This window comes from Mixophyes fleayi, chromosome 2, assembly GCF_038048845.1.
Source record: "Mixophyes fleayi isolate aMixFle1 chromosome 2, aMixFle1.hap1, whole genome shotgun sequence".
Classification (NCBI taxonomy): domain Eukaryota; kingdom Metazoa; phylum Chordata; class Amphibia; order Anura; family Limnodynastidae; genus Mixophyes; species Mixophyes fleayi.
Window position 1 is genome coordinate 7,742,151 of NC_134403.1, and position 26,926 is coordinate 7,769,076.

A 26,926-nucleotide genomic window follows, 5' to 3' on the forward strand; every position below is an offset into this window, starting at 1 on the left:
ACAGCAGCTCCAAGAGCAGTTTAACTTGCCCTGCCACCAACTTAAGCAAGAGGTGGTAACTTGGTGGAATTCCACCCTGTACATGCTTCAGAGGATGGAGGAACAGCGCAAAGCCATCCAAGCATATTGCACAAGTCATGACATTGGGAAAGGAGGGGGGATGTATTTCACTCTTGCACAGTGGGGAATCCTTTCAGTGCTGTGCAAGGTGCTGAAACCATTTGAAGTTGTGACATGTGAGGTCAGTGCTGACTCTGCTAGTTTGAGCCAAGTCATTCCTTTAATTAGACTATTGGAAAAGCAGCTTGAGAAAATGAAGGAGGAGCTGTAAGCAAGCAATTCAGCAAAGTATGTTGGCCTTGTCGATCAAGTACTTAATTCGCTTCACAATGATCCTCGAGTTATTAAGATCTTGAACTCGGATCAGTACGTTTTGGCCACTGTGCTTGATCCAAGGTTTAAAACCTACATTGAGTCTTTACTTGTAAATGAGCGAGATGTGAACTTTTGCAAGGAGCTATTGCTCAGCAAGTTGGCCGCTGAACTGGGCCTCGGCTTGACGACGTGTCCTCCTTCACTTTCTCAAGCTGTTGCTCGTAAAAAATTAAATTTCCAAAAAAGAAGCAGGGAAGACACAGGGGGCAGACGAGAACAATTTAACATCTGGGCTGGTTTGAAGGTTTTTTCAAAAAAATGTGTCACTTTGCCCATAACTCCATCCAATATGAGTATAAACATGCAAAGGATGGTGGAGGATTACTTTCAAGAGGTAGTTGATATGGAAATGTCAGACAGTCCCTTTCCTTACTGGGAAGAAAAGCAGGCCATTTGGAAACCCATGTACAAACTTGCTTTGCAATACCTAAGCTGCCCACCCTCCAGTGTGTACTCTGAACGAGTGTTCAGCACAGCAGGGAACTTAGTCAGTGATCGCCGTAGAAGGTTACTTCCCAAAAATGTGGAGAAAATGATGTTTATAAAAATGAACTACATCTTCCACGAGGAAGGCCTTCACCATCCAAGACATCCAAGCACTGACTGTTCTCTAATGGCGGATTCAAGCGGCGATGAATTGATAGTCTGTGATGATGACGTACACACTGATGAGGGTGAGGATTAAGCTGAAGATGATGCCGATAACATCTTTTTAAAACTTTCTATGTAAGTGTAGGGTGCAATCTACCCCCAAAGAGGAAAGGGACTTGTGGCATTTCCATATCACATACCATCTTGAAAGGCTGCTGTTAGGGCAATTTATCCTTAAGGGTAGGGTGTCATAGACAGAGTGACCCTAAACTGGCTTTGTCCATTTTTCATAATATTGTACAGTCTATAATGGCTGAATTTTTGGGTATTTTATACAAGTGGAGGGGGGCCTAGAGAGACAGAAACCAAACTGTCTTTCTCCATGTCAATTAATATTGTACAGTCTATAATGGCTGAATTTTTTAGTATTTTATACAAGTGGAGGGGGGCCTAGAGAGACAGAAACCAAACTGGCTTTCTCCATGTCAATTAATATTGTACAGTCTATAATGGCTGAATTTTTTGGTATTTTATACAAGTGGAGGGGGGCCTTGAGAGACAGAAACCAAACTGGCTTTCTCCATGTCGATTAATATTGTACAGTCTATAATGGCTGAATTTTTTGGTATTTTATACAAGTGGAGGGGGGCCTTGAGAGACAGAAACCAAACTGGCTTTTTCCATTTCTTTACATATTTAACTATAAGTGTAGGGTGTAATATACATTCAAAGACGATGGCTGCATTGCCAATATGCATAGATGGAGAGGAAGACAATCTGTTTTGTGTGTAGAATAGGCCTACCAACGAAGAATTAAACTGTTTTTTTGGATGATTTATTACCTCAACAATTAGATTACTTGTCTCTAAAACAGTTGGAGCACTAAATTGGGTTAATTTAGGCCCAAAAACATGGATTTTCCCAAAAAATAGCAAAACAAAACCAAACAAAACCAAAACCAAAACCAAAACACGCAATGGCGGTTTTGCAAAACCAAAACCAAAACACGACGGTAATCCAGATCCAAAACCGAATCCAAAACCAAAACACGGGGGTCAGTGACCATCTCTAAAAATAATAAACTAATTTGCACCCCTTGTATTGCAACTGTGTTCAAATTTACTCATTTCTTTGCTTTACTTTCCTTGATTAATTAGGCCCAGTATGCGTGCCTTAGTTAACCAGTCCCCTTGTCTCTAGAAGGCTGTAAGTTGTTAAATAAAGTTTAAAAAAAAAGGTATAGAAGCACCTTGTAAGTTTTACTCTTGAGTGTAGTACAACTGCAGAGGTGCAGGTGACCTCCCATTTGACTGAAGGTGACACCCATCATGGCATGACAGATAGGGTATGAAGGCTAAAAAGTAACACGTCCAGCGCTGTGTGTTTCTGAATTAGCATGTATTTGAGTTACAGTTCCTATCCCTTATTATTAATATTATTATTATTATTATTATCGTAGATTTGTAAGGCACCACAGTGCTCCACAGCGCCGTACAGTAGGGAAGACAGGACATACATAAAACAGGGACGTATGTAAAACAATAAAAGACAAGGCAGACAAAATGAATGGAGACATGAATACAAAGGGTGTGTGAAGGACCCTGCTCATTAGACAAGGAAGAGGGCACAGATGAAACAAGAGGAGCGAGTGTGCCTCAGAGTGGAGATTGCGATAGTTATGATGGTGCCTTAGTGTGAATAGTGTTATCCCTTAAAGTTAATCATGACCATGACTGCCCTTGAGTATCAAAATATTACAAGATCCCATTTGACAGTTGTTAGACAGTGAGAGTTGCCCAATGACCTGGAAATCAAGTGTAAAGTATGAGTTCTGAGATCGATGCTCCGGGTCCCAGTAAATGAAGTCAGGAGACAGAGAGATGCTGAGTGCATGAGATCTTCATGTAAACGTCTGCTGTAATGTACATTAAGAAATGTGTATGTAGAAGTGCATGACATATATGTAAAACAATACAAAATATATATAACAACAGTCCCAAATTTTTTACATAAGTTTTAACATTAAAACATTACAATACATAAAATAAAATATTCATCAATCTCTAATTGAGGAATAATGCTGTATTCTGTTATTGGAAATTCAGCTACGTATCAGATACATATATTATCCATACAATAGATTTGCATATTGTCCACCAGAATATACTCAAATATGGTCTCCTGAGTGATGAGAACGTATATAGACCAACTAGTCTTGGAAGTCAAAATAATAATGTATTCAATGCAGGGCAGGATATAACATATCAAGGTTTTACAGCAGAATAATTATGAGCATTTATTACATGAGCAGTCTGTTCAAGCTCAAAATCAATGGATATTTTATTTTAGGTATTTTAATGTTCTAATATTAAATCTTCTTATGTAAAAACTCAGGAATGTTGTTATATATATTTTGTATTGTTTTATATACTCTGTGCTTCCTATGTCAACATTTCTTGCTTTCCTTTTTTGGGTGAGTTAAGGCATTTTCACTTATTGGAAACTTTCATATATAAATTAAGGGTTACTGCAATCAGATCTGAGTGCACCTGTGTCTTTTTATTCGTTATTTCGTTATTTTTTTATTCGTGAACCAAGCCTTCTACAGAGATAACATGACAGCCAGCAAAGCATTTGAGACCATCTTTGTCAGCCACTTCCTACATGTGTATAGTAACAAGGACCAGTGCAGAAGACAGGAAACACATGGACTAAAGATTTGCACTTATTTCATCAGTGTATCCTGTTTGTAAACCTCCATATGAAGGGCCCCCTATACACTTTAAACCTACCACAGCCCGACAAGGAGAGAAGTGAGCTAGCCTGAGTCTGAGGTAGGGGCAGAGGCAGGCTGGACTGGGGGGCCAGTCCCATAGTAGGCTACATCAACACGTCTGGATAATGTCCTGATTTATCTGCTGATAACCCATTATGGGCCCAGGACAACACTGATTGTCAGAAGGTTAAGAAAAAGACTGTTAATAGGATCTCAATGAGGTTCACAGTGGCCAATCCAACAAACCAGATCTATCGGTCATTGAGGTTTAGAGGGAAGATGCTGCTTGTGGAAGACAGGATGGAGTCAGGACTCCGGCCACAGGCGTATAGTTCAACAGCAGCTTCATTGTATCCACCAAGCACAGCAACACAGGAAGAGGAGTGAGCAGGGTGAAGAAGGGCCACCATCAGGGGGTTCGGCCAGCACAGCTGTGAGGGGCCCCTTAGTCTAAACGACTATACCCCTTTCTCCCTGCGATGCGGCGGCTCCCAGACTCTGATAGGCTGGGAGCATGCGCCATGGTGACGTCATCACTGCGTGCTGCGCTCCCAATCTATCAGTGACCGGAGCCACCACATTGCAGAGAAGAAGGTAAGTTAATTGTGCATTAATTTGACAGGGGAGGAGAGGGGGGAAAAAGGAGAGGGGAACATTTATTGTGATGTAATCGGGGAGAGGAGAGAGGGGGACAATTACTGGGATGGGGGGAGGGGAACAATTACTGTGATTGGGGAGTGGGGGAGGGCATATACAGTCATGGCCAAAAGTTTTGAGAATGACACAAATATTATTTTACACTAAGTCTGCTGCCTCACTTTTTATGATGGCAATTTGCATATACTCCAGAATGTCATGAAGAGTGATCAGATGAATTGCAATTTAATTTCAAAGTCCCTCTTTGCCTTGACAATGAACTTTATCCCCAAAACAACATTTCCACTGCCTTTCAGCCCTGCCACAAAAAGACCAGCTGACATCAGGTCGATGATTCTCTCGGTAACACAGGTGAGAGTTTTGACAAGGACAAGGCTGGAGATCACTCTGTCATGCTGATTGTGTTAGAATAACAAACTGGAAGCTTTAAAAGGAGGGTGGTACTTGGATTCATTGCTCTTCCTCTGTTAACCATGGTTAGCTGCAAGGAAACACGTGCAGTCATCATTGCTTTACACAAAAAGGGCTTCACGGGCAAGGATATTGCTAGTAAGATTGCACCTAAATCAACCATTTATCAGATCATCAAGAATTTCAAGGAGAGAGATTCAATAGTTGTGAAGAAGGCTTCAGGGCACCCGAGAACGTCCAGCAAGTGCCAGGACCGTCTCCTAAAGTTGATTCAGTTGTGGGATCGGGGCACCACCAGCACAGAGCTTGTTCAGGAATGGCAGCAGGCAGGTGTGAGTGCATCTGCATGCATAGTGAGGCGAAGACTTTTGGAGGATGGCCTGATGTCAAGAAGGCCAGCAAAGTAGCCACTTCTCTCCAGGAAAAACATCAGGGACAGATTGATATTCTGCAAAAGATACAGGGATTGGACTCCTGAAGCGTGGGTTTCCACAGTGTGCTGGAGCCATAGACGGGACACACATCCCCATCATTGCCCCCACAGACAACCATGCGGATTACTACAACCGCAAAGGCTGGCATTCCATCATTCTGCAGGCTGTGGTTGACCACAACTATTGGTAGGCATTTTTTATGGGGTTTTTTATGTGACTGTGCCATGTGTAATGCGTATTGTAAAACATTGCTATATGTATTTTTTTATGTTAGTTTCACAGATGTTTTCATCGGGTGGCCTGGACGTTCCCATGATGCAAGAGTTCTAGCAAATTCAGACCTTTACCAAATTGCTGAGGAAAGACAAGATGGCTGGCTGCTCCCTAGAGAGGTAAATATAGGTGTAATGTTGTATGATGTTTTTGTAATTGAAGCTTATATACTATTGTTTGCTATCAATATTGTATATATTTACTGCCCCTTTTTATATACAGATGTAACACTTGCAAAATGCATTTTCACCATATAGTACCAAGTGTACTGCGTTATTTGACCAATATTTTTAACATGGTGACGTGAAACTGCATGTTTTTATTTACAGAAATCTACGTTTGTTGATGGTGTGGAAATACCGGTACACATCATTGGGGATGCTGCTTACCCTTTGAGGCGCTGGCTGATGAAGGGGTTCACTCAGCAACATCACCTGTCTCAGGAACAGATCCGGTTTACACATACCCTCAGCTCGGCTCGGATGGTGGTGGAAAATGCTTTTGGGCGCTTGAAAGGACCTTGGCGCTGTCTATTGAAGCGCATTGACATTGACACCAAGCTTGTGCCCCACGTGGTTGCTGCTTGCTGTATTTTACATAACATTTGTGAAATTCAAAAAGACCAATTTCTACCTGAGTGGAATGTGCAGGAATCTGAAATGCCAGTGCTGTCAGTGGACTCCAGTACTTTTGAAGGAGAGCGCACCAATACCTCTGCTGAACTTATTAGGACCACCCTTACTGCCAATTTGACCTCACTTGTTTGAATGTACCACACAAATGTAAAAATAAAAAATATATGTTTATTTCACATATTGTATTTTGTTTTGTACATATTTCCTCATATGTCTCTTCACAAAAAATATAAAATGACACAATATAAAAGTGCTTACTTGCATGTAGAAAAAAATAAAATATATACATAAGTAGTAAACCCAAGACACAAATGTGCCCAAACAGTAAGTGCAAATTTGCTTTTCACGTTATATGAGAAGCTAACGGTGTGATTCCAGATCACACGTAACATACATGATAACAATTAACTGTGAAACATTTGACCATAAAACATGATTATTACAATTGCCTATATTGTGGCATTTCTGGTGGTGGAGTGGTTTGGAGTGGAAAACCCGGTGGGTATTCTATGTTGGGGTTACCCATAGGTTGAGCTGTTGTGTATTCTGTACCGGGTTTGGAGGGTTATTGTTGCCTAACATGGGTTACCCCCGCTGGTACATAGGATAATGTCCGTCATAATAATAAGGACTTGAAGGAGGTGACTGCACCCGGGAGAGGAGTCTGTCCATGAATACCATAATACACTCACGATTTTCGCGTAACATGCGTTCCTGCATGTTCATGATTTGCATGAGGAAAGAGTCCTGCAGTTCCCGCTCATTGTCCATGAAACGCTGCAGTTGTGTATTCTCGTGTTCCCTCATGGTGCTGTCCATCTCCCGCAGTTGATCCATCATGACAGTTGTCATTGTTTTAGTTGCTTGGTCCATTTTGTTGGGCCTTTTGCGTTTTTTTGTAACGTTGTAAACTGTACGTAGAAAAAACACAGTAAAACATACATTAGAATATATAATGTGGCAGAACAAAAAAGCAGTGTTATAAGCTGATATGTGCTTAAGGCCTCCTCCCTCTTGCCCAATAGTTTTGCACTGCAACATAGGCGTGTTAATGTTTTAATACTTTGGAGTGTATTATATTTGTCTTTTGGGCCTTTTTGTTGATATAGTTCTCTTTTTAAAGTTATGTAGAAACATAGGTGTTTGGTTTGCATTTATGTTGATATACTTCTCTTTTTTTGATAGCTATGTTCAAACATTTTTTTTTTAAAGTTATGTAGATATATTTATTGGTATTTGGCTTGCATTTCGGTTGATATAGTTCTCTGTTTTTGGGACTTTTGGTTATACAGTTCATTTTTTTTTTCAATTATGTAGATATATATGTATGTGTATATGGTTGGTTATTATGTGAGATTATTAAAGATACTTACTGTTGGAGCGTAAACTGGGACCTGGCATAGACTTTGACACCGGCACTGGTTCTGGCTGCGTTTCTTGCGAAGTCTCTGTAACGACTTGCGCAGCAGGGAATGGCTGTGAATCGTTCAATTCCTCCCAAGACATGTTGGTGTCCTCTGTTGTGGCAGAGCACTCCAGTTCTGGGGTGTCTTCTATAGAATCTTCTATTATTATCGTTGCGGTCTCGCTTGTCTGTGTGCTCTCTGGTGGTGTTGGTATAGCCGCATCCACATTGCTAGAAGATGACAGTGCAATTGGATTTGTCAGAGGAGAATGTCCAAAGACCATATTGCACTGGTCATAACAGGGCCAGTCCATTCTTTCAGCGCCACTTTTGCGCCTGTTGTGGTCATGGACTTTAGTGTACTGCTTCTTCAGGGACTTCAATTTGTTCAGGACTTGTTGCTGTGTCCTCTTTATGCCACGTTGAGTGAGTATTTTGGCGATGTTGTAGTACACTGTGGCATCCTTCACAGTCCCAGTCACTTGCCTTCTAATTTCTTCCTCCCCTCTGACATTCAGCAGCTCACGCACTTCTTCCTCCATCCAGTGTGTCATAATTGCTGTAAATAAACACTGTTTTTGTAAACTATTAAAAGCAATTTTCTCACTAAAAAACGCTTCTGCTTCAGCTTTAGGTTGAGAACACCATCCACCATCTCTCCTAAAAAGCTTCTACAATGTTCCACGGGCTTCCAACGATGACATCATCCTCCAGAGACAGGCAGACAGCCAATCAGCATGTTTTCTGTGCAACCCGGGTTTAAAAACCCGGGTTGCACCATTCATAGTGCAGGCGACCCGGGTACGACCCGGGAATTACCCCTCGATAAATCCCAGGTTGAAGACCCGGGTTTTTAGACCCGGGATTTTGTACTTGTACCATTCATACTGCACCAAGACCCGGGTCGTTTGAGCTCGACCCGGGAAAAACACAGGATTTTGGTGCAGTATGAATGGGGTATAAGTGGCTCAGGGATCAAAACATCGAAATTTTGGGTTCATGGTCAGGAAACTCCCCAGACCTTAATCCCATTGAGAACTTGTGGTCAATCCTCAAGAGAACAAACAAAAAGCCACAAATTCTGATAAAACTCCAAGCATTGATTAGGCAAGAATGGGCGGCCATCAGTCAGTATGTGGCCCAGAAGTTGATTGACAGCTAGCCAGGGCGAATTGCAGAGGTCTGCATAAACTTAATGTAAATGTCAATAAAAGCCTTTGACACTTATGAAATGTTTGCAGTTTTACTTCAGTATATCATAGTAACATCTGACAAAAAGATCTAAAACCGCTGAAGTAACAAACTTTGTGAAAACTGAAAACCAATACTTGTGTGATTCTCAAAACTTTTGCCCATGACTGTACTGTGATGGGGGAGGGGGGAGCATTAACGGCGAAGAGGGAGGAGGCATGTATAGGGGAGGGGGTGCCAGATTAATTACTACTGGACTCCACAGTGTCTGAAAACAGCCCTGGGGGAAGGAAGGGAGTGACGGGACTATGTGCAGTATAAGCAGTATAGACACCCACAGTTAGCACATAGAAAGCCAACATAACACACTCCTTCCTCTTAGTAGTTTGTAGACGGCGTGCTGGCCCTTATGAAGGTCATACCCACACCCCGTATGAGGAAAGGGTGGAGATATTGCATGTTCCTGGAGAGGTTAAACACTTCTACATATATGTTAGACCCTCACCCTTCCACACTGCTAATAACAGGAGCTACATGGAGATATTTCACCTACAGATGACCCTCATCGATAGCAGTGATCTGATTCCCGTGGTTCCTGGAGACAACTCTAGATGCCATGTACCACAATGGTAGGTGAATTTTCTCAGTCACCGTATAGGCACGTTTGGTTGATTTAGGTGCAAAACCCACCTTTTCCTTAAAGCCTTCCAGTCTCATGCCGAAACTCCCACCGGTCGGCTACCTCTCTTTCTCATCCCTTCTTCCCTTCTCCCCCTTCCTCGACTCCATCTCCGTTTCTCCAGTCTCTCCGTCTTATCCATTTGTCTGTCTGTCTTCCCCTCCCTTTAGATTGTTCGCTCCTTTGAGCAGGGCTCTCCTACCTCCTGTTTCCATCACTTTTAACTGCGCTCTCCAGCTACTCAGCTCACCTCCTCTCAGTCCCTCTGCCCTCTGTCTCCTCTCGCTTCTCTCCGCTCCCCTCAGTGACTCTCAACCTGTCATCCGTGCCCACCCTCTTGGGCCATAGTTACCTGCCTGTACTCACTTTTCCCCTCCCTCCCTCTCTTTCATGCTGTGCCTGAGTCCCCAGAGTTATAGTGCTTACTGTTACTTGTACTGTGCTGTTTCACCTTGTACTGTGCCATGTTTGTCCTTGTACGGCGCTACGGATACTTTGTGGCGCCCTATAAATAAAAATTAATAATAATAATAATCTTACCAGCAGCAATATCCTTGCCTGTGAAGCCCTTTTTGTGCAAAGCAATGAAGACTGCATTTATTTCCTTGTAGATAACCATGGTTAACAGAGGAAGAACAATGATTTCAAGTACCACCCTCCTTTTAAAGCTTCCAGTCTGTTATTGTAACACAATCAGCATAACAGAGTGATCTCCAGCCTTGTCCTTGTCCACTCTCACCTGTGTTACCGAGAGAATCACTGACCTGATGTCAGCTGGTCCTTTTGTGGCAGGGCTGAAATGCAGTGGAAATGTTGTTTTGGGGATAAAGTTCATTGTCAAGGCAAAGAGGGACTTTGAAATTAATTGCAATTCAACTGTTCATTCTTCATGCTGCTCGTCTATATTACGTATATATATTATAGGAATATTTTAAAAGTGTGATGCGACATTTCAGAAAAACACGACCACAGACATCAGTGTTTAATATAAAAGTTCTGTACCTTTATATTTGGAATTCTCTGCTTTCATCTCTGCATTCACTAGTGGTGTTTCTGTTTTTATTTAATGGACCATTAACCCCAAAAATTAAATTTCGTATATTAGCCATGAAGGTAAAATTCTCAGTTCAGTGTTACCATGACCTTCCCCTTATTTACTTAATGGGACATTAAACAAGTCAAAAAGCTGATTTTGCAGTCATCTGAGCCGCTGTGACATCACTTGACCCGCCCCTGTGTTTGAATCCCATCCACACAATGCAATTCTTACTCATATTAAGTCTGCCAAATCCATCAGTCACTCTCTGTCTGTCTGTTAGAGAAGCTCCTCCCTCATAACAGTGCAGCAGAGTAATGAGATCATGATGGACATATTTAGTTAAGTATTAATACACCATTTATTTTGCGTATATTATTCATCTGGGTAATTCTATCAGTAAAACACAGTTTTTCAATCAGTGGCTTTTCTTAAATGATTTCAGCCCCGGTTGCACTTGGAAAATAAATGTTATAAACCAGAACAGATGTTTGTGTCATTTGGAGTTGGGAACACAGCAAAAAAAGGAGCAAATATGCCCCTTTGGCAAAACCATATTTGGGAGGGATTTAGAGTTGGGGGGTACTGTCGTAGCTCATCTCTAAATTGCAGTGTAAAAATAAATTTGTCCAGTGTCTGTGTGCTACATGCAAAAGCAGACAGTTTTTCTCTGCCTGCAAAATTAGAATACATTCGCACCCATTATATTGCATCATGGTTTATCCAGGGGCAAACTTGCTCCTTTATTTTGCTTTGCTCCTTACGCTGTCTGGGGCCCTTTGTGTCTGGCATAGACATTTTTGCTCCCTGGACCTTACTGGTCCAGCCACTGATATATGACAGTTGGATGACTGTGAAATATTCCTATACACAGACAACCCTCCATTCACCAACATGTAGGGAGCCTTGTGACCAATGGATGATATTTATTGTTGTTTTCATATAAACCATAAAGGAATCACATGATGCTCTGGAAACATGCAGACCTATCAGTAGATCATCAGAATATGACTTATATGCAACTAATGATCATGGAGAACAGTACGAATAAACTGCATGGTCAACCAGGCCGGGCATGACGGAATGAGGAGCTCCATAATGAGTGGGGACCTGTAGATTGCTCAATTCTAGGATAAAGTCCATCAGATTGCTTTGCCCATAATTAGTACACTCATGAAAAACACCATGATGAAGAACACCCACATGAAGAACCGATCCATGACCTTGGCAACCTTCTTCCACTCCCCAGTCCGTTTCTGTGCTGCCTTTTGCTCTCTGAAGCAGTTGGCCATGTATTCAATGTTTTTGAGCAGACGCTCGTTGTGGCACAGGCAATGGTTCTTGGGGCACTCAGCATATCCGCTTCCTTTCCCAACCCCACATTGATCAGAGTTATCATATTTCTCAGTCTCCTTCCAGGCACCATGACCATTTTTTGAAACATCTTCATTCCCCAAGTCTGATTCTTCCCTGGTCACTTTACTCTTTGAGCCACTGTCTGAAGAGTTCTTAAGTATGGCTGCGGGTTCCTCCCGTTTGGCTTGTCCATTCACGACTTGTACTTTGGGTGGTTTATCGGGCTCAGGTTTAGGTCTCTTACAGCTCTCACCCACCTCATAGACAAAGAATATCCTCGACATATACTGCAAGATGAACTTCTTCGCCCACTTGGGGACCGGTTTTGCCTCCGGGCCGCAGTGGTGAATATTCATTATGAAGATCGTCAGTGCCGTTGAGGCTGTGATCATTGTCATGGTGGCGATGTAATACTTTCCTATGACAAAATAAGGGACAGAAAGGATTTAGGTTTTCTTGAAAATAATAAATGAGATAATTTACATTGCTTTGTTTAATACTGTAATTCTCCTTTTTTTAATACATTGAAGCTTTGCATTGGACTGCTGATAGTGTTGGTAATGTATAAGATTAGATTTACTTTTAACAAAATGATCAAGTCCCCATGTATAGAATTAATGTCTCACATTATGTCATATATCCAATATTACATCTCATTATCCAATATCTCACAATAAATGCCCAACAATACCTCTGAATTCTCAGCATGCTACACCCTGTGACATCATGCCTCCCAACATTACAACCATCCCAATATGGTGATACTCCCTAACATTACCTCATATCAATATTACACATTACACAAAACTGTGCAACAACCTATCACTCTCCCTTACTGCGCCAAACATTCCTCTGTGTGAGGTGAGGGGCAGAAGCTCCACAGATTACTTCACTTTTCAACAGTGCAACATTACTCCAAACATCCAAAATGTTACCTGATATCTTCCAATGTTGCTTCACACCAAACATGTCTCTTAACATCACACCAAGCATGCCAACATTACACCGTACAGCACACCAAGCATGTCATCATTACACCATACATCACACCAAACATGCCATCATTACACCATACATCACACCAAGCATGCCATCATTACACCGAACATCACACCAAGCATGCCATCATTACACCGAACATCACACCAAGCATGCCATCATTACACCGTACAGCACACCAAGCATGCCATCATTACACCGAACATCACACCAAGCATGCCATCATTACACCGTACAGCACACCAAACATGCCATCATTACACCGTACATCACACCAAGCATGCCATCATTACACCGTACAGCACACCAAGCATGCCATCATTACACCGAACATCACACCAAGCATGCCATCATTACACCGTACAGCACACCAAGCATGCCATCATTACACCGTACAGCACACCAAGCATGCCATCATTACACCGTACATCACACCAAGCATGAGATCATTACACTGTACATCACACCAAGCATGTCATCATTACACCGTACATCACACCAAGCATGAGATCATTACACCGTACATCACACCAAGCATGTCATCATTACACCGTACATCACACCAAGTATGTCATCATTACACCGTACATCACACCAAGCATGAGATCATTACACCGTACATCACACCAAGCAAGAGATCATTACACCGTACATCACACCAAGCATGCCATCATTACACCATACATCACACCAAGCATGTCATCATTACACCGTACATCACACCAAGTATGAGATCATTACACCGTATATCACACCAAGTATGAGATCATTACACCGTACATCACACCAAGCATGTCATCATTACACCGTACATCACACCAAGCATGTCATCATTACACCATACATCACACCAAGTATGAGATCATTACACCGTACATCACACCAAGCATGTCATCATTACCCCATACATCACACCAAGTATGAGATCATTACACCATACATCACACCAAGTATGAGATCATTACACTGTACATCACACCAAGCATGTCATCATTACACCATACATCACACCAAGCATGTCATCATTACACCATACATCACACCAAGCATGTCATCATTACACCGTACATCACACCAAGCATGTCATCATTACACCGTACATCACACCAAGTATGAGATCATTAAACCGTACATCACACCAAGTATGAGATCACTACACCGTACATCACACCAAGCATGTCATCATTACACCGTACATCACACCAAGTATGTCATCATTACACCGTATATCACACCAAGTATGAGATCATTACACTGTACATCACACCAAGTATGAGATCATTACACCGTACATCACACCAAGCATGTCATCATTACACCATACATCACACCAAGCATGTCATCATTACACCATACATCACACCAAGCATGTCATCATTACACCGTACATCACACCAAGCATGCCATCATTACACCGTACAGCACACCAAGTATGAGATCATTAAACCGTACATCACACCAAGTATGAGATCACTACACCGTACATCACACCAAGTATGAGATCACTACACCGTACATCACACCAAGCATGTCATCATTACACCGTACATCACACCAAGTATGAGATCATTAAACCGTACATCACACCAAGTATGAGATCACTACACCGTACATCACACCAAGCATGTCATCATTACACCGTACATCACACCAAGTATGTCATCATTACACCGTATATCACACCAAGTATGAGATCATTACACTGTACATCACACCAAGTATGAGATCATTACACCGTACATCACACCAAGCATGTCATCATTACACCGTACATCACACCAAGCATGCCATCATTACACCGTACATCACACCAAGCATGTCATCATTACACCGTACATCACACCAAGCATGTCATCATTACACCATACATCACACCAATCATGTCATCATTACACCGTACATCACACCAAGAATGTCATCATTACACCGTACATCACACCAAGCATGAGATCATTACACCGTACATCACACCAAGCATGTCATCATTACACTGTACATCACACCAAGTATGAGATCATTACACTGTACATCACACCAAGTATGAGATCATTACACCGTACATCACACCAAGTATGAGATCATTACACCGTACATCACACCAAGCATGTCATCATTACACCATACATCACACCAAGTATGAGATCATTACACCGTACATCACACCAAGCATGAGATCATTACACGGATTCTGGAGGATTTGTTCCTGGTGCATTCTGGACAGGCGCGGACGTACCTTTCCACATCGGCAGACAAGGTGGGCCACCAGAGTCAGCGGGAAAGTAATTCTATGGTCCTATGGATTCCGGGATGACCTGCTGAGCGATTATCGTGGAATTCAATAAGGACAGACTTCCTCAGATGAACCGGAACAAACAATTTATTAGCAGGATTCTGAGCTGGAGCAATCTTCTGGAGTGTGGCCCTAAGATCTTGGGTTAGACCGATATAAATAGCGGTCAAAGGAATAATAGATTGTGGGTCTAGAGGCTGAGGATGGCACGTCATAAAGCTCCGGGACAGAGAGTCAGCCTTGGTATTCTTTGATCCTGGACGGTAAGTGATGAGAAAGTTGAACCGGGTGAAAAAACAAAGCCCACCGGGCATGCCGAGGATTTAGAGTTTTGGCGGTCTGAATATACTGAAGGTTCTTGTGGTCAGTGAAGATTGTTATAACATGAGTTGCTCCATCTAACCAATGCCGCCACTCTTCGAAGGCCCACTTGATGGCCAACAATTCACGATTCCCAACATCATAATTAATTTCAGCAGGCGAGAACTTTCTGGACAGATATGCACACAGATGCAGTTTTTTGCTTTGTGGATCTCTTTGAGAAAGAATGGCGCCCCCTCCTACATCTGAGGCGTCCACTTCCACAATAAATGGGAGCCCAGGGTCTGGGTGCCTGAGAACGGGTGCAGATGTGAAGGCGGCTTTCAGGGCAGTAAAGCTTGCCAAGGCTTCTGAAGACCAATTAGCCGTGTCTGCACCCTTCCGGGTGAGGGCAATGATAGGAGCCACAAGGGAAGAGAATGAGCGTATGAACCTCCGATAATAATTGGCAAAGCCAAGTAATCTTTGAATTGCCTTGAGGTTTGTAGGAAGGACCCAGTCCTGAATTGCTTGAACTTTACTGGGGTCCATGGAGAAACCGGATGAATAAATCATATAACCTAAGAAGGCCACCCTGGAGACCTAAAACTCGCATTTCTCCAATTTCGCGTAGAGGTGGTGTTGGCATAACTTCTCCAGAACTTCCCGAACCTGTTGGCGGTGCTGGGACAAAGACTGAGAGTAAATTAAAATATCGTCCAAGTAAACCACCATGGTCTTACCAAGGAATTCACGTAAGACGTCATTGATGAGATCTTGGAAGACTGCCGGGGCATTGCACAATCCGAATTACATCACAAGATATTCATAATGCCCAGAGAGGGTATTGAAGGCCGTCTTCCACTCGTCTCCTTGTCTGATGCGGATGAGATTATAAGCACCCGCAGGTCGATCTTAGAGAATATGGTGGCTGTCTTGAGCTGGTCAAACAAAACAGAAATCAAGGGCAGCAGGTAAGTATTTTTGACTGTGATTTTGTTCAGGCCACGGTAGTCGATGCAGGGTCTCAGACTACCATCTATTTTAGCCACGAAGACACATCCATCACCTACTGGGGATTTGAAGGGACGGATAAATCCTTTCTTTAGATTCTCCTCCACGCACTGTTCCATAGCGTTTAGTTTCTGGCAGACAAAGAATACAGACGCCCTTTGGGCAATTGTGAACCCGGCACAAGATCGATAGCGCAGTCATAGTCCTGATGAGGCGGGAGAGAGTCAGCCTTCTGTTTACAGGGCACGTCACTGAAATCCTGGTAAGGTGCAGGCAACAATTCTGGACTAGGCTGCAGAGTTCTGAGAGGCAGGGTCAAACAAGAAGTAGAGCACTCTGAACTCCAAAGGATGATCTCCCCTCTTTTCCAATCAATAAGGGGATTATGACTTTGCAGCCACGGATACCCCAGAATCAAAGGAGCGGAGGGACAGGTGATCAGGAAGAATGTGAGCTCTTCAGTATGGAGAGCGCCTACGGATAAGCGAACCAATGGAGTCTTAGCGAGTATTCGGCCTCCAACCAGGGGATTACCATCCAAGCCGCAGGCGGTAATGCTCGAATCCAGTTTGACTTCAGGAATTCCAAGAGTTTGAGCCAAGAGAATGTCCAGAAAGTTACCTGCTGCACCACCATCGAGAAAGGCCGACAACTCAGTGGAACGATGTCTGAAGGCTAGGCATGCAGGGACTAACAGAGAGTTTTCTGAAGAGATTACTTGGAGACCTAAGCGCACCTCTTCACCAGCGCTTAGGTCTAGGCATTTTCCCGACTTGCTAGGACAGGAACAAACTAGGTGGCCCGATTGGCCACAATACAAACAGAGACCTAGAGAGCATCGTCTGGAACGTTCCTCTGGAGGCAGACGGTAAGTGCCCAACTGCATGGGTTCAGGGGAATCCAGAAGAGAAGGACCAGACTTGGGTGGTGAGCAAGGAGGTATAGATGATTCCCATTCAGTTTTTCTCTCTCTGATTCAACGATCAATCTTGATGACAAGCTGCATCAAGTCTTCAAGTGAAGGAGGTACAGGATACTGAACTAGGGAGCCTTTAATTTGCTCAGTGAGGTCCAAGCAAAACTGACTCCGCAGCGCCGGATCATTCCATTCACTGTCAGGCGACCATCGGCAGAACTCAGCACAGTATTCCTCTGCAGAACGTCGCCCTTGCTTTAGAGCCCGTAGATGAGCCTCAGCGGAGGCAACTCAGTCAGGGTCATCGTAGAGCAGACCCAATGCATTAAAGAAGGCTTCCATAGATTGCATGGTAGGACTCGTCTGAGGCAGGGTGAAGGCCCAGGCCTGAGGGTCACCCTGAAGGAGGGAGATGACAATCCCGACCCTCTGCTGTTCCGAACCAGAAGACCGAGGTCTCAGCTGAAAGTAGAGCTTACAGCTCTCCTTAAATATTCCGGAACAGGGCTCTATTTCCGGTCCAGCAAATTTAACTTGGGTTAATCGGCGGGATCGGAAATGGCTAGTGTAGTCCAGGAGTCCTCCTCTTGAGTGGACAAACGCTGGGACAATCCCCGGACCATTTGATACAGGGTCTCAACATGACCCGTCAGAACTTGAAATGGAGACAATTTGGTTCCGCTTTCGTCCATCCCAATTTCGTCTCCGGAATGTCTGTATGGCCGGTTATAATGTTATGGCCACCAGTGCGGCATAAACACATAGAACAGGTAGAAGAGGTCTTCACCTTTAGCAGCCGCCTTTCCCGTAGAGACAGGTTATACTCACAGGTACTCAGATGCCCCCAGGTCTTATGCTCAGAGTAGTATGAGTTTATGCTTACATGGTAGCGCATAGGTATAGGAGGTTGCACACGGAGTAGCGACAGGCCAGATGTCAGCGGACTCGGCTGGGCACCAGAGGGTATGTCAGGTATAGGCAGAAAGGTCAAGGTCACAGGCACAGGTTCAGGATCTAGGGACAGGCGTAAGATCAGGGTCACTAGCAGAGGTTCAGAATCTGGGTTCAGGCAATATATCAGGGTCAGAAGCACAGGTTCAGAGTCCAGGAACAGGCAAAGGTCATACACGGGTAATCAATCTCAGGTTAAACACCAAACACAGGAACAAGAAGCAGGCAGAAGTACTGGAACAGGACGCTATAACCGGCAGTGAGGCTCAGACCTCACGGCCTTAAATAGTACTAAGAGCCAATCAAGACAGAGGAGGACAAGGCTGACAATCAGCCTCAGGAGGCAGCTAATTAATTACTAGCTAGAACTAGCATAGGTAATAACATAAACCAGGAAGCATGTATAAAAATATAAATGAACCAGTGTAAATCATATGAGAGCTCCCCCTGGAGTTGGAGGATGTCCCTACACCCTCCTACATCTATGCCACAAGGATAATAACAGAGCACAGAAATGAAAGCACGCGCCCGACTGCTAGTTCACGCCAGGATGCGGCGTACCGCCGCGGCTCGTGACAACAGCACACCAATCATGCCATCATTACACGCACATCACACCAATCATGCCAGCATTACACTGTACATCACACCAAGCATGCCATCATTACACATACATTGTCCTAATTCTCCTGGCATGTTAAAATCTATAATTTATAAGATATATGAAACATTTTCTGTCTCATGAACTGTTGGCAAAAATAACATAACTGATAGTAGTAGTTGACCATGGTTTGTGGGTCGCGAGATGTAAGGTTAAGAATGTCTATTTATTGGTACAATTTAGTGGCAATCGTTTTCATCTATATCTTAGTCTTCGATGACTATTTCTGAACTCTTACAATTGCTCTTTATATATTGACAGGTTTGTGTCTTCCAGTGTCTGTTATTTTCTACTCACCGATAAGTGGCACATTTTCTGATGGTGGCATGCTCTCTGCCACCAGCAACTGGAACACAGTGAGGGCCAACAGGACAGTGACCCCCAGAGACACCTTTTCTCCAGAGTCCGCTGGAAGGTAGAACCCTAGTGGGGCCAGGAAAGAGATCATCACACAGGGAAGGAGAAGGTTGAAGATGTAGAAGGAGGCCCTCCTCTTCAGATTTAACGTGTAAGTGACATCAGGGTAGGGTTCAGAGCAGCACCCGTAGGTTATAACGTTCTTCTTGGCCGGCATTCCCAGTACTTCCCATTCCACATTTTCCACAAAGTCTGTCAGGTCACCCGTATCTAGGTGGTTCAGGATGTCAATTTGATTGCCATTATATGTCCATGACCCAAAGGTTAGTCGACATTGCTGTCCGTCAAATGGGAAAAAAGAGACATCCACCTTGCAGGAGCTCTTGGTGATGGCCGGAGAGTCCCACATGATCTGTCCGTCATATCTAATCACAACATTCGTTTCCATGGAGCCTGTGAACTGGTCATCAGCGCTGGAAGAGAAGAGCAGGAAACTCATAATATTTTCTGGCGTGGAAGAAACACTTAATATGGAGAAAATACAAGACTAAAGATGTTGTGGTTTCTGAGACCTCTAGTATAAAAGGTAAATAGAGTTTAACAACAGCTGAAAGGGGTGTTTTGGGCTCATGGTCTGCAGACTCATCAATTGTATCTTCTAGCATCAGGATTTTTGGAATATGGGGAAACAAGTGTAGATGGCCCAATGACCATGATCACCGGGGGATTCAACATGCTTCTGAGCTGTCCCACATGTCAGATGTTTTCCTTTAGATTATATTTGTAAACAGAAAGGGAAGAAACACCATTAGATAGTAGAGAATATCTATTCAAAGATTCATGACAGGCAATAATAATGTCTGGTGAGTACAGAGAATTAGTGGCATTGTGCTTACACAATGTGTTAGAGCACAGTCTGCTTTCAATTAAGAGTTTTCAACATGCAGAAACCCCATTAGGCTATTGAATTGAGTTATTGAGACGTTTGAAGTTCCTCTGGTAAATAAATAAATGATTTTAATTTATTAAAATCCCCTCTGCCCTGCCCGGATTCCTCAAACAGCCCCAGTGTGAGACAAGCAGGGCTGGTTCTCACAGTTAACAGGAAAATCCACATTGTGGTATGGGAACGGTGCTTGGTCAACACAGAGCTGGACACTCAATGGAGGGAGTGCAAAAAATCAGCTTGGTACATTCATTCCAAACTTTATTATAAAAACAACTCTTCTTTCTTTTTTCTTGTTCCATCATAATCTAATAGAGATTCTTGCAGTTTTTTTATCCAATGGGAAATGCCCTACATGTAAAATTCAAAGGAAAATCTAATATTATTTTAGTCCAAAGGGAAAAATGTGTAATGCAGTTTGAAATGTCCTTACTTTGTAATAGACACGGGGAATCCAATGCATGAATGAAAAAAGATCAAGAAAAGAATGAGAAAGGAATCAAATGAAGTCTATTGATGTGGAAGGGAAACCATTACCAGTGGTGTGCAACTCCATTCATATCTATGGCCCATTCATTTCAATACCCTATTCAGTTCAATGCAGTTTTTATATATAGCGCACTAATTCCATTGAAATGAATGGGCTTTGGAATGAATAGACTATAGAAATCAAAGGGAAAAAAACAACACAATGCTTGTTAAACTGCTCGTGTTAACCTGTGGTGGGTAAGTACACAATGCACTCCCATAAAAATGGACTGTTTATTAGTGCGAAACTCACTAAAATGGATGAGGCAGCAACAAAAAATTTGTACATGGGAAAAAGTTGTTGTAACTCACAGCAACCAATCAGACAGTTTTGTGTATTTACTAAACTGTTCTAGAAAAATTACAGACTTTGATCGGTTGCTATGTTTTACAGTAACGTTTTTACTGGCCACCAGAAATGTCCTTCAGTATCTCTAAGAATGGCTTGTCTCATCACATAGATGATAGGAGATATAAGACCCAACGGAGGACTTTTTAACTAGGCATTTAGAGCACCCCCTCTTGTGTGTTACATGAAAAACAGACAGTATATATCTTATGTGCAAAGAAATAAACTAATATGCACCCCTTGCATTGTAACATGGTTTTGTCCAGGAGAAACCTTTTTTTGCCCTACTTTCCTCAATGAATTAGGCCCACTGTGACCAATAAACAATCATTTTTCTTCTGTAAAATAAAAATACATGTGACTGAAATAATTTTTTCTATCATCAATATAATCAAATTTAACTTATAAACTAGATATCTAACTAAGATATTTTATTAAGTGTAAAAACAAAATAAGTGGAAATGTACAAATGGAAAAGCTGAATAACTGTTCTCTCCAACGCCCTCTCTAACGCCCTTCACATTATTTGCACCAGAAAACTATGAAACGCTGCGTTAACCGGATGATTGACAGAACCATTTGCAGATTTACAGACACCGTGATAACATTCAGTGAATCCTTCACTGTTCAACTTTTGAAAGGTTCGTTCACCTCTAACCTCTGCCTTATTGTGTCTGTACATCTGGTTCAGAGCTTGATGAAGCTCAATTAAAATCTCAAATGATCAAATGCATTTACAATAGCGCTCAAATTCTCCTCCCATGGGACCCTTGCCAAGTTAACCCCTCAGTGGCCAGGGCGTCTAAGCTGAATGAGACTAGGGCGATACAGAAAACACTTTAACCACAAGTTGTGTTCTCAGTTAGAAATGCAAAGTTGTAATTCGGTCTCAGGGCTCTGAAAGTCACCTCTGCTGAAGAACATGAGCCGGCTCCACACGGCAGCTGTACCGGAGATTGTGTTACACCTTCCCAACGAGGCTGGCAGAACATAGGGGTGAAATCCCTGCAGCTTGGCGAGAGGAGACCTGTGCACATGTCATAAAATGTTTTGTATTTTGTCGATAGAAACCTCCCAGTTCACCAAAGACATCTGCAAGTCCAACAATTCCAGCAGGTCTCGATGTCAATGTACCCTCACAAAGCCAGAACCTTCCCTGCTTGAGTACATGTGGGTCTGCAAACACACTTATTACTTACTGAATTCTGATCTGGGGACTGAAATGGAAAACTACTCCCATATTCAGTATAATGTATTTCCTTCCAAAAAAGGTGAACACAGTGGTCTATCAGTTTGTAGGGGAGATGTGACTATATTTACACATATAGGGAAAGCAATGTTGCGTGGTGTGCAGACGTTACATAGCTACATGGCCCAGATTGGTGGGGAGCGCCCAGCCGCTGCACACTTTGCAATAACTGTATTAATCACCATCATCCTGGTGACCTGTTTGATAGCACACTATAATCATAATGGAACTAGAGGCTCCAGAGCCAGGAGACAGAGTCTGCAGCTCAATCACGGTCCAGCTCCAAATATGGAAATACTATCAACTAGGTCACCAGGAGAAATGGACATGAAGACAGTTATAACGGTCTTGCCAAAACTGACATTAGGTAACATATGGGTAGAACATGACCCAGGAGAGCATCTCATGAACCAGAATCACCTTGGCTTTATATTTAATATGGGCCGATAATCAGGTAAATTCTTCTAGTATTTAGTTACAAAGGCAGGTTCAATATTCATGTTTTACAGTTAGATATCTGGCATTGGTTGCAGCAGGAGGCCACAATCAGATCAAGGCCTGCAGTCATGATGGTGACATAGGAGAAGTCTCTGCCTGAACCCAGGCTGGAAAAGTGATGACTCTCAACATCCATCCGACCTACTTGTTATATAGGACTATATCAGGTCTCCATACATAACTGCTAGGTATACGGATGGTATCGAGCCCATCATAATCGTCCTTATTCCAGCGCAGGTAGGCATCAAACCAAACCTGTCGGATCCACAGATAAGCCATCAAGATCTGATTTCGCTCGTCCTAGGAAAGACCACAGGGGAACAAGATGAAGCAAAGATCACAATATGTGTCACAACCACTTACCTGCCTCTAGGAGAAACATCTGAAGACTCTACCTCCATGCAACAGATGACTTACACCCCATCACGTAATAAGTTACCTCCATACATGGTAACTACCTCTATATGTGAGGACTGACACCCCATGAAGTAATAAGCTACCTCCAGGGCTTATGCAAAATCCAGTGCACCAGAGGCTTGTATTGACAATCTGGACACAGAGAATAATACTCAATAATTAATACTAGGGTTGCAATGAAAGTTTATATGGTTTTTAGGAACGAGAAGAGAGTTGAGGAACCACATTCTATTTATATAAATGTAAATAAACATCTGCTTGGGAAATAAAGCCGTAGATTCAGTGCTGAGTCAATATTATAAAGTGTGATTGTATCATGAGCTTTGAGTGAAGTTATTCCCTTTATACACAATATCTTACCTCTCCCCCTTCCCCAGTTCTCAGCCTGACATTGTTACACAGTTATGTGTCTCACGACAATCACCGCCAAATCCTTCTATTGAACTTCTCAGGTCACATACCAAAAACCGAGAGCCAAATTACCTAATCAATTAACAAAATGTTTTCAAAGGACAAAAATCTGTCCAGAAAGGAACCTTAAACAAGAACAAAAGCTAAGAAATAAAGATGGAGAGCGATTATAAGAATGGCGCGATGGAAGGCCGATTACACAGGGTTCTGTAGGAGAGAACTTGGGGTCTAGTGACCATAGGTCGGTGGGTTTAATATACAGACAGCAGTAACAACACCAAACAACGGTTTTAGATTTCAGGAAAGATAACTTTAGTCAAATGAGTATTGTGGGAATGGGGAGCAGGAATAAACTAAACACGGATTATTAAATCCAATAAAATGTAGTTCCAGAGTAAGAGAAAGCAGCTATGGATCTCCAGGGAAGCGGCAGCTGTTACATGTATAAGTGTATATGTGTGTAGAAATCTGCATATAAGGAACATAGAAAGATCCAATCAAGGAAGGATAAAAAACATATAGAGCTGGGCTAACCGAGATTCAAAGGGCCTGCACTGGAGGAGAAAGATACACCCAACAGTACTATAGACATAAATGGGACTTATTTAGACTTGGACGCATTTGTGCTCCAAGCGTAGGTAGGAAAAGACGCATATAAGGAAGTGTATTTACCTGCACATGCTCATCTCAAGATGCTACTCAAACAGTTGTGTCTATACCAGGTGTATGTCAGGGATACCTGTTGTCCACCATAGCCAAGAGATAGCATAGAGATGTGTCCGGACGGTGTTAGTGCTAAACATTAACGTCACATTACCCTAGTCATACACAATATAATAATGTAATGAAGTGTCATATACACAGGAGAGAATAGTGTCTGGACAATTATTAATAAATGGGAAAGTCACATTTTCCATATAAAATTAATTCATTAACATATGCTCCCACCCTCCTCTCTATTATGATATTTGAACCCCCCCCCCCTCCTGCCATTGTCACAAAAGATAACTGACAATCAGATATATTAAGTGATAATGGTAGGGTTAGGTTCAAATATGACAAGGGGTAGGAAAAAGGGTGGGAATGTGGGGGCATATGTGACTATGGGAGAGTGATATTGTCCAAGGGGGGCATATGTGACAGAGGAAGGATTGGGGCATAATGTGTGACCAGTGGGGTGGGGGGTATCATGTGGACCAAGTGTGAAGCGCATATACAGAACCAGAACCAGAAAAGACCCAACTATATGTCAAACGTACATTATTGTTGCGCCATTGGCAGGGGCATCACAATCCCCCACTGGGAGGTTATATGGCCACTGGTAAGACCTCACCCTGAGTACTGTGACCAGTGCTGGGGCCCTATCTTCAAATAGACATTAGTAAAAAAACAACTCAGAGAGGGGCATGGGCTGCATAACGAAACTTATCAGGACAGACCTGAGGAGCGAAAGGACAGAGGGGGTAATAGAGAAGAGTATTACTAGAGATTAGGACAGAAGGGGTAGGAGAGAAGAGTATTACTAGAGATTAGGACAGAAGGGGTAGGATAGAAGAGTATTACTAGAGATTAGGACAGAAGGGGTATGAGAGAAGAGTATTACTAGAGATTAGGACAGAAGGGGTGAGAAAGAAGAGTATTACTAGAGATTAGGACAGAAGGGGTATGAGAGAAGAGTATTACTAGAGATTAGGACAGAAGGGGTATGAGAGAAGAGTATTACTAGAGATTAGGACAGAAGGGGTATGAGAGAAGAGTATTACTAGAGATTAGGACAGAAGGGGTATGAGAGAAGAGTATTACTAGAGATTAGGACAGAAGGGGTAGGAGAAAAGAGTATTACTAGAGATTAGGACAGAAGGGGTATGAGAGAAGAGTATTACTAGAGAATAGGACAGAAGGGGTAGGAGAGAAGAGTATTACTAGAGATTAGGACAGAAGGGGTATGAGAGAAGAGTATTACTAGAGAATAGGACAGAAGGGGTAGGAGAGAAGAGTATTACTAGAGATTAGGACAGAAGGGGTAGGAGAGAAGAGTATTACTAGAGATTAGGACAGAAGGGGTAGGAGAGAAGAGTATTACTAGAGATTAGGACAGAAGGGGTATGAGAGAAGAGTATTACTAGAGATTAGGACAGAAGGGGTAGGAGAGAAGAGTATTACTAGAGATTAGGACAGAAGGGGTATGAGAGAAGAGTATTACTAGAGATTAGGACAGAAGGGGTAGGAGAGAAGAGTATTACTAGAGATTAGGACAGAAGGGGTATGAGAGAAGAGTATTACTAGAGATTAGGACAGAAGGGGTAGGAGAGAAGAGTATTACTAGAGATTAGGACAGAAGGGGTAGGAGAGAAGAGTATTACTAGAGATTAGGACAGAAGGGGTATGAGAGAAGCGTATTTCTATAGATTAGAAAAGTGACTTTTGAACTATTTACGAGATATACCTACTAAGATCGGCCTACTGCAAATCATCACAAGCTGTGGTTGCACAGCCATGAGGTCACATGACATGGGGGTGGGACCTCTGAAGCACTAGATCGCCAACATCCCCTCTCTGCTCTCCTGAAAACACCCTTGAAGCGTACCAGTGGCAGGAGCACACAGAACTCACCAGCGACAGCGAAACAGACGGGGCAGATGGGATACACGTATAAAGGGCAATAGATCTATGGAATAGTCTCCCAGCAGTTGCGCCGTGGGTTATAAATTAAACAAATTCAATAATGGATGGGGCAAATATATCACTTGTTAAGAATGAGCTAAAAAAATATAAGTAAAAATGTCGTCATATCTGTCTGTTTTACACTGACTTATATGGTTTATATATACTTTAACGTACTTGTATCTTATGTCTATTATCTGCTTAGAAAATTGAACCTGATTTTCTGTAAAGAGGTAAATCAATGTGAAAATAATGCTTTTAATTTGGCTGTCCCCTCTGCTCAATCCCATCATCCACACCTTTATACTAATGTCTGATAAAGAATAAAGTAATTCTTCCTGCAGTACGGATAGGAGGTGGAGATGTGCACAGGTGTGAGTGTCTGTGTGTCAGAATGTACTAGAGGTTGGTTCATTGGATCCTGCCTCCGTCATCTAGTTACATAGATTGTATGAGGATATACGCTAAGGCTCTATGCTGCTAATGGCTTAATCTCT

General features: G+C 42.6%; 1 protein-coding gene across 2 annotated transcripts in view; it reads right to left on the reverse strand.

The window, feature by feature from the left end:
* Positions 1-11,429: 11,429 nt before the first annotated feature.
* Positions 11,430-26,926, reverse strand: part of CHRNA10 (cholinergic receptor nicotinic alpha 10 subunit) — a 51,574-nt gene continuing 36,077 nt past the window's right edge. The window contains exons 3-5 of one of the 2 annotated variants that reach the window (XM_075198394.1): positions 23,083-23,237; positions 19,308-19,840; positions 11,430-12,297 (exon numbers count right to left, since the gene is read on the reverse strand). In XM_075198394.1, the coding sequence (XP_075054495.1) occupies positions 11,666-12,297; positions 19,308-19,840; positions 23,083-23,237 (1,320 nt within the window). In that variant the 3' untranslated portion in view covers positions 11,430-11,665. The remainder of the gene's footprint in view (positions 12,298-19,307; positions 19,841-23,082; positions 23,238-26,926) is intronic. The other variant, XM_075198395.1, reaches the window with a different exon arrangement.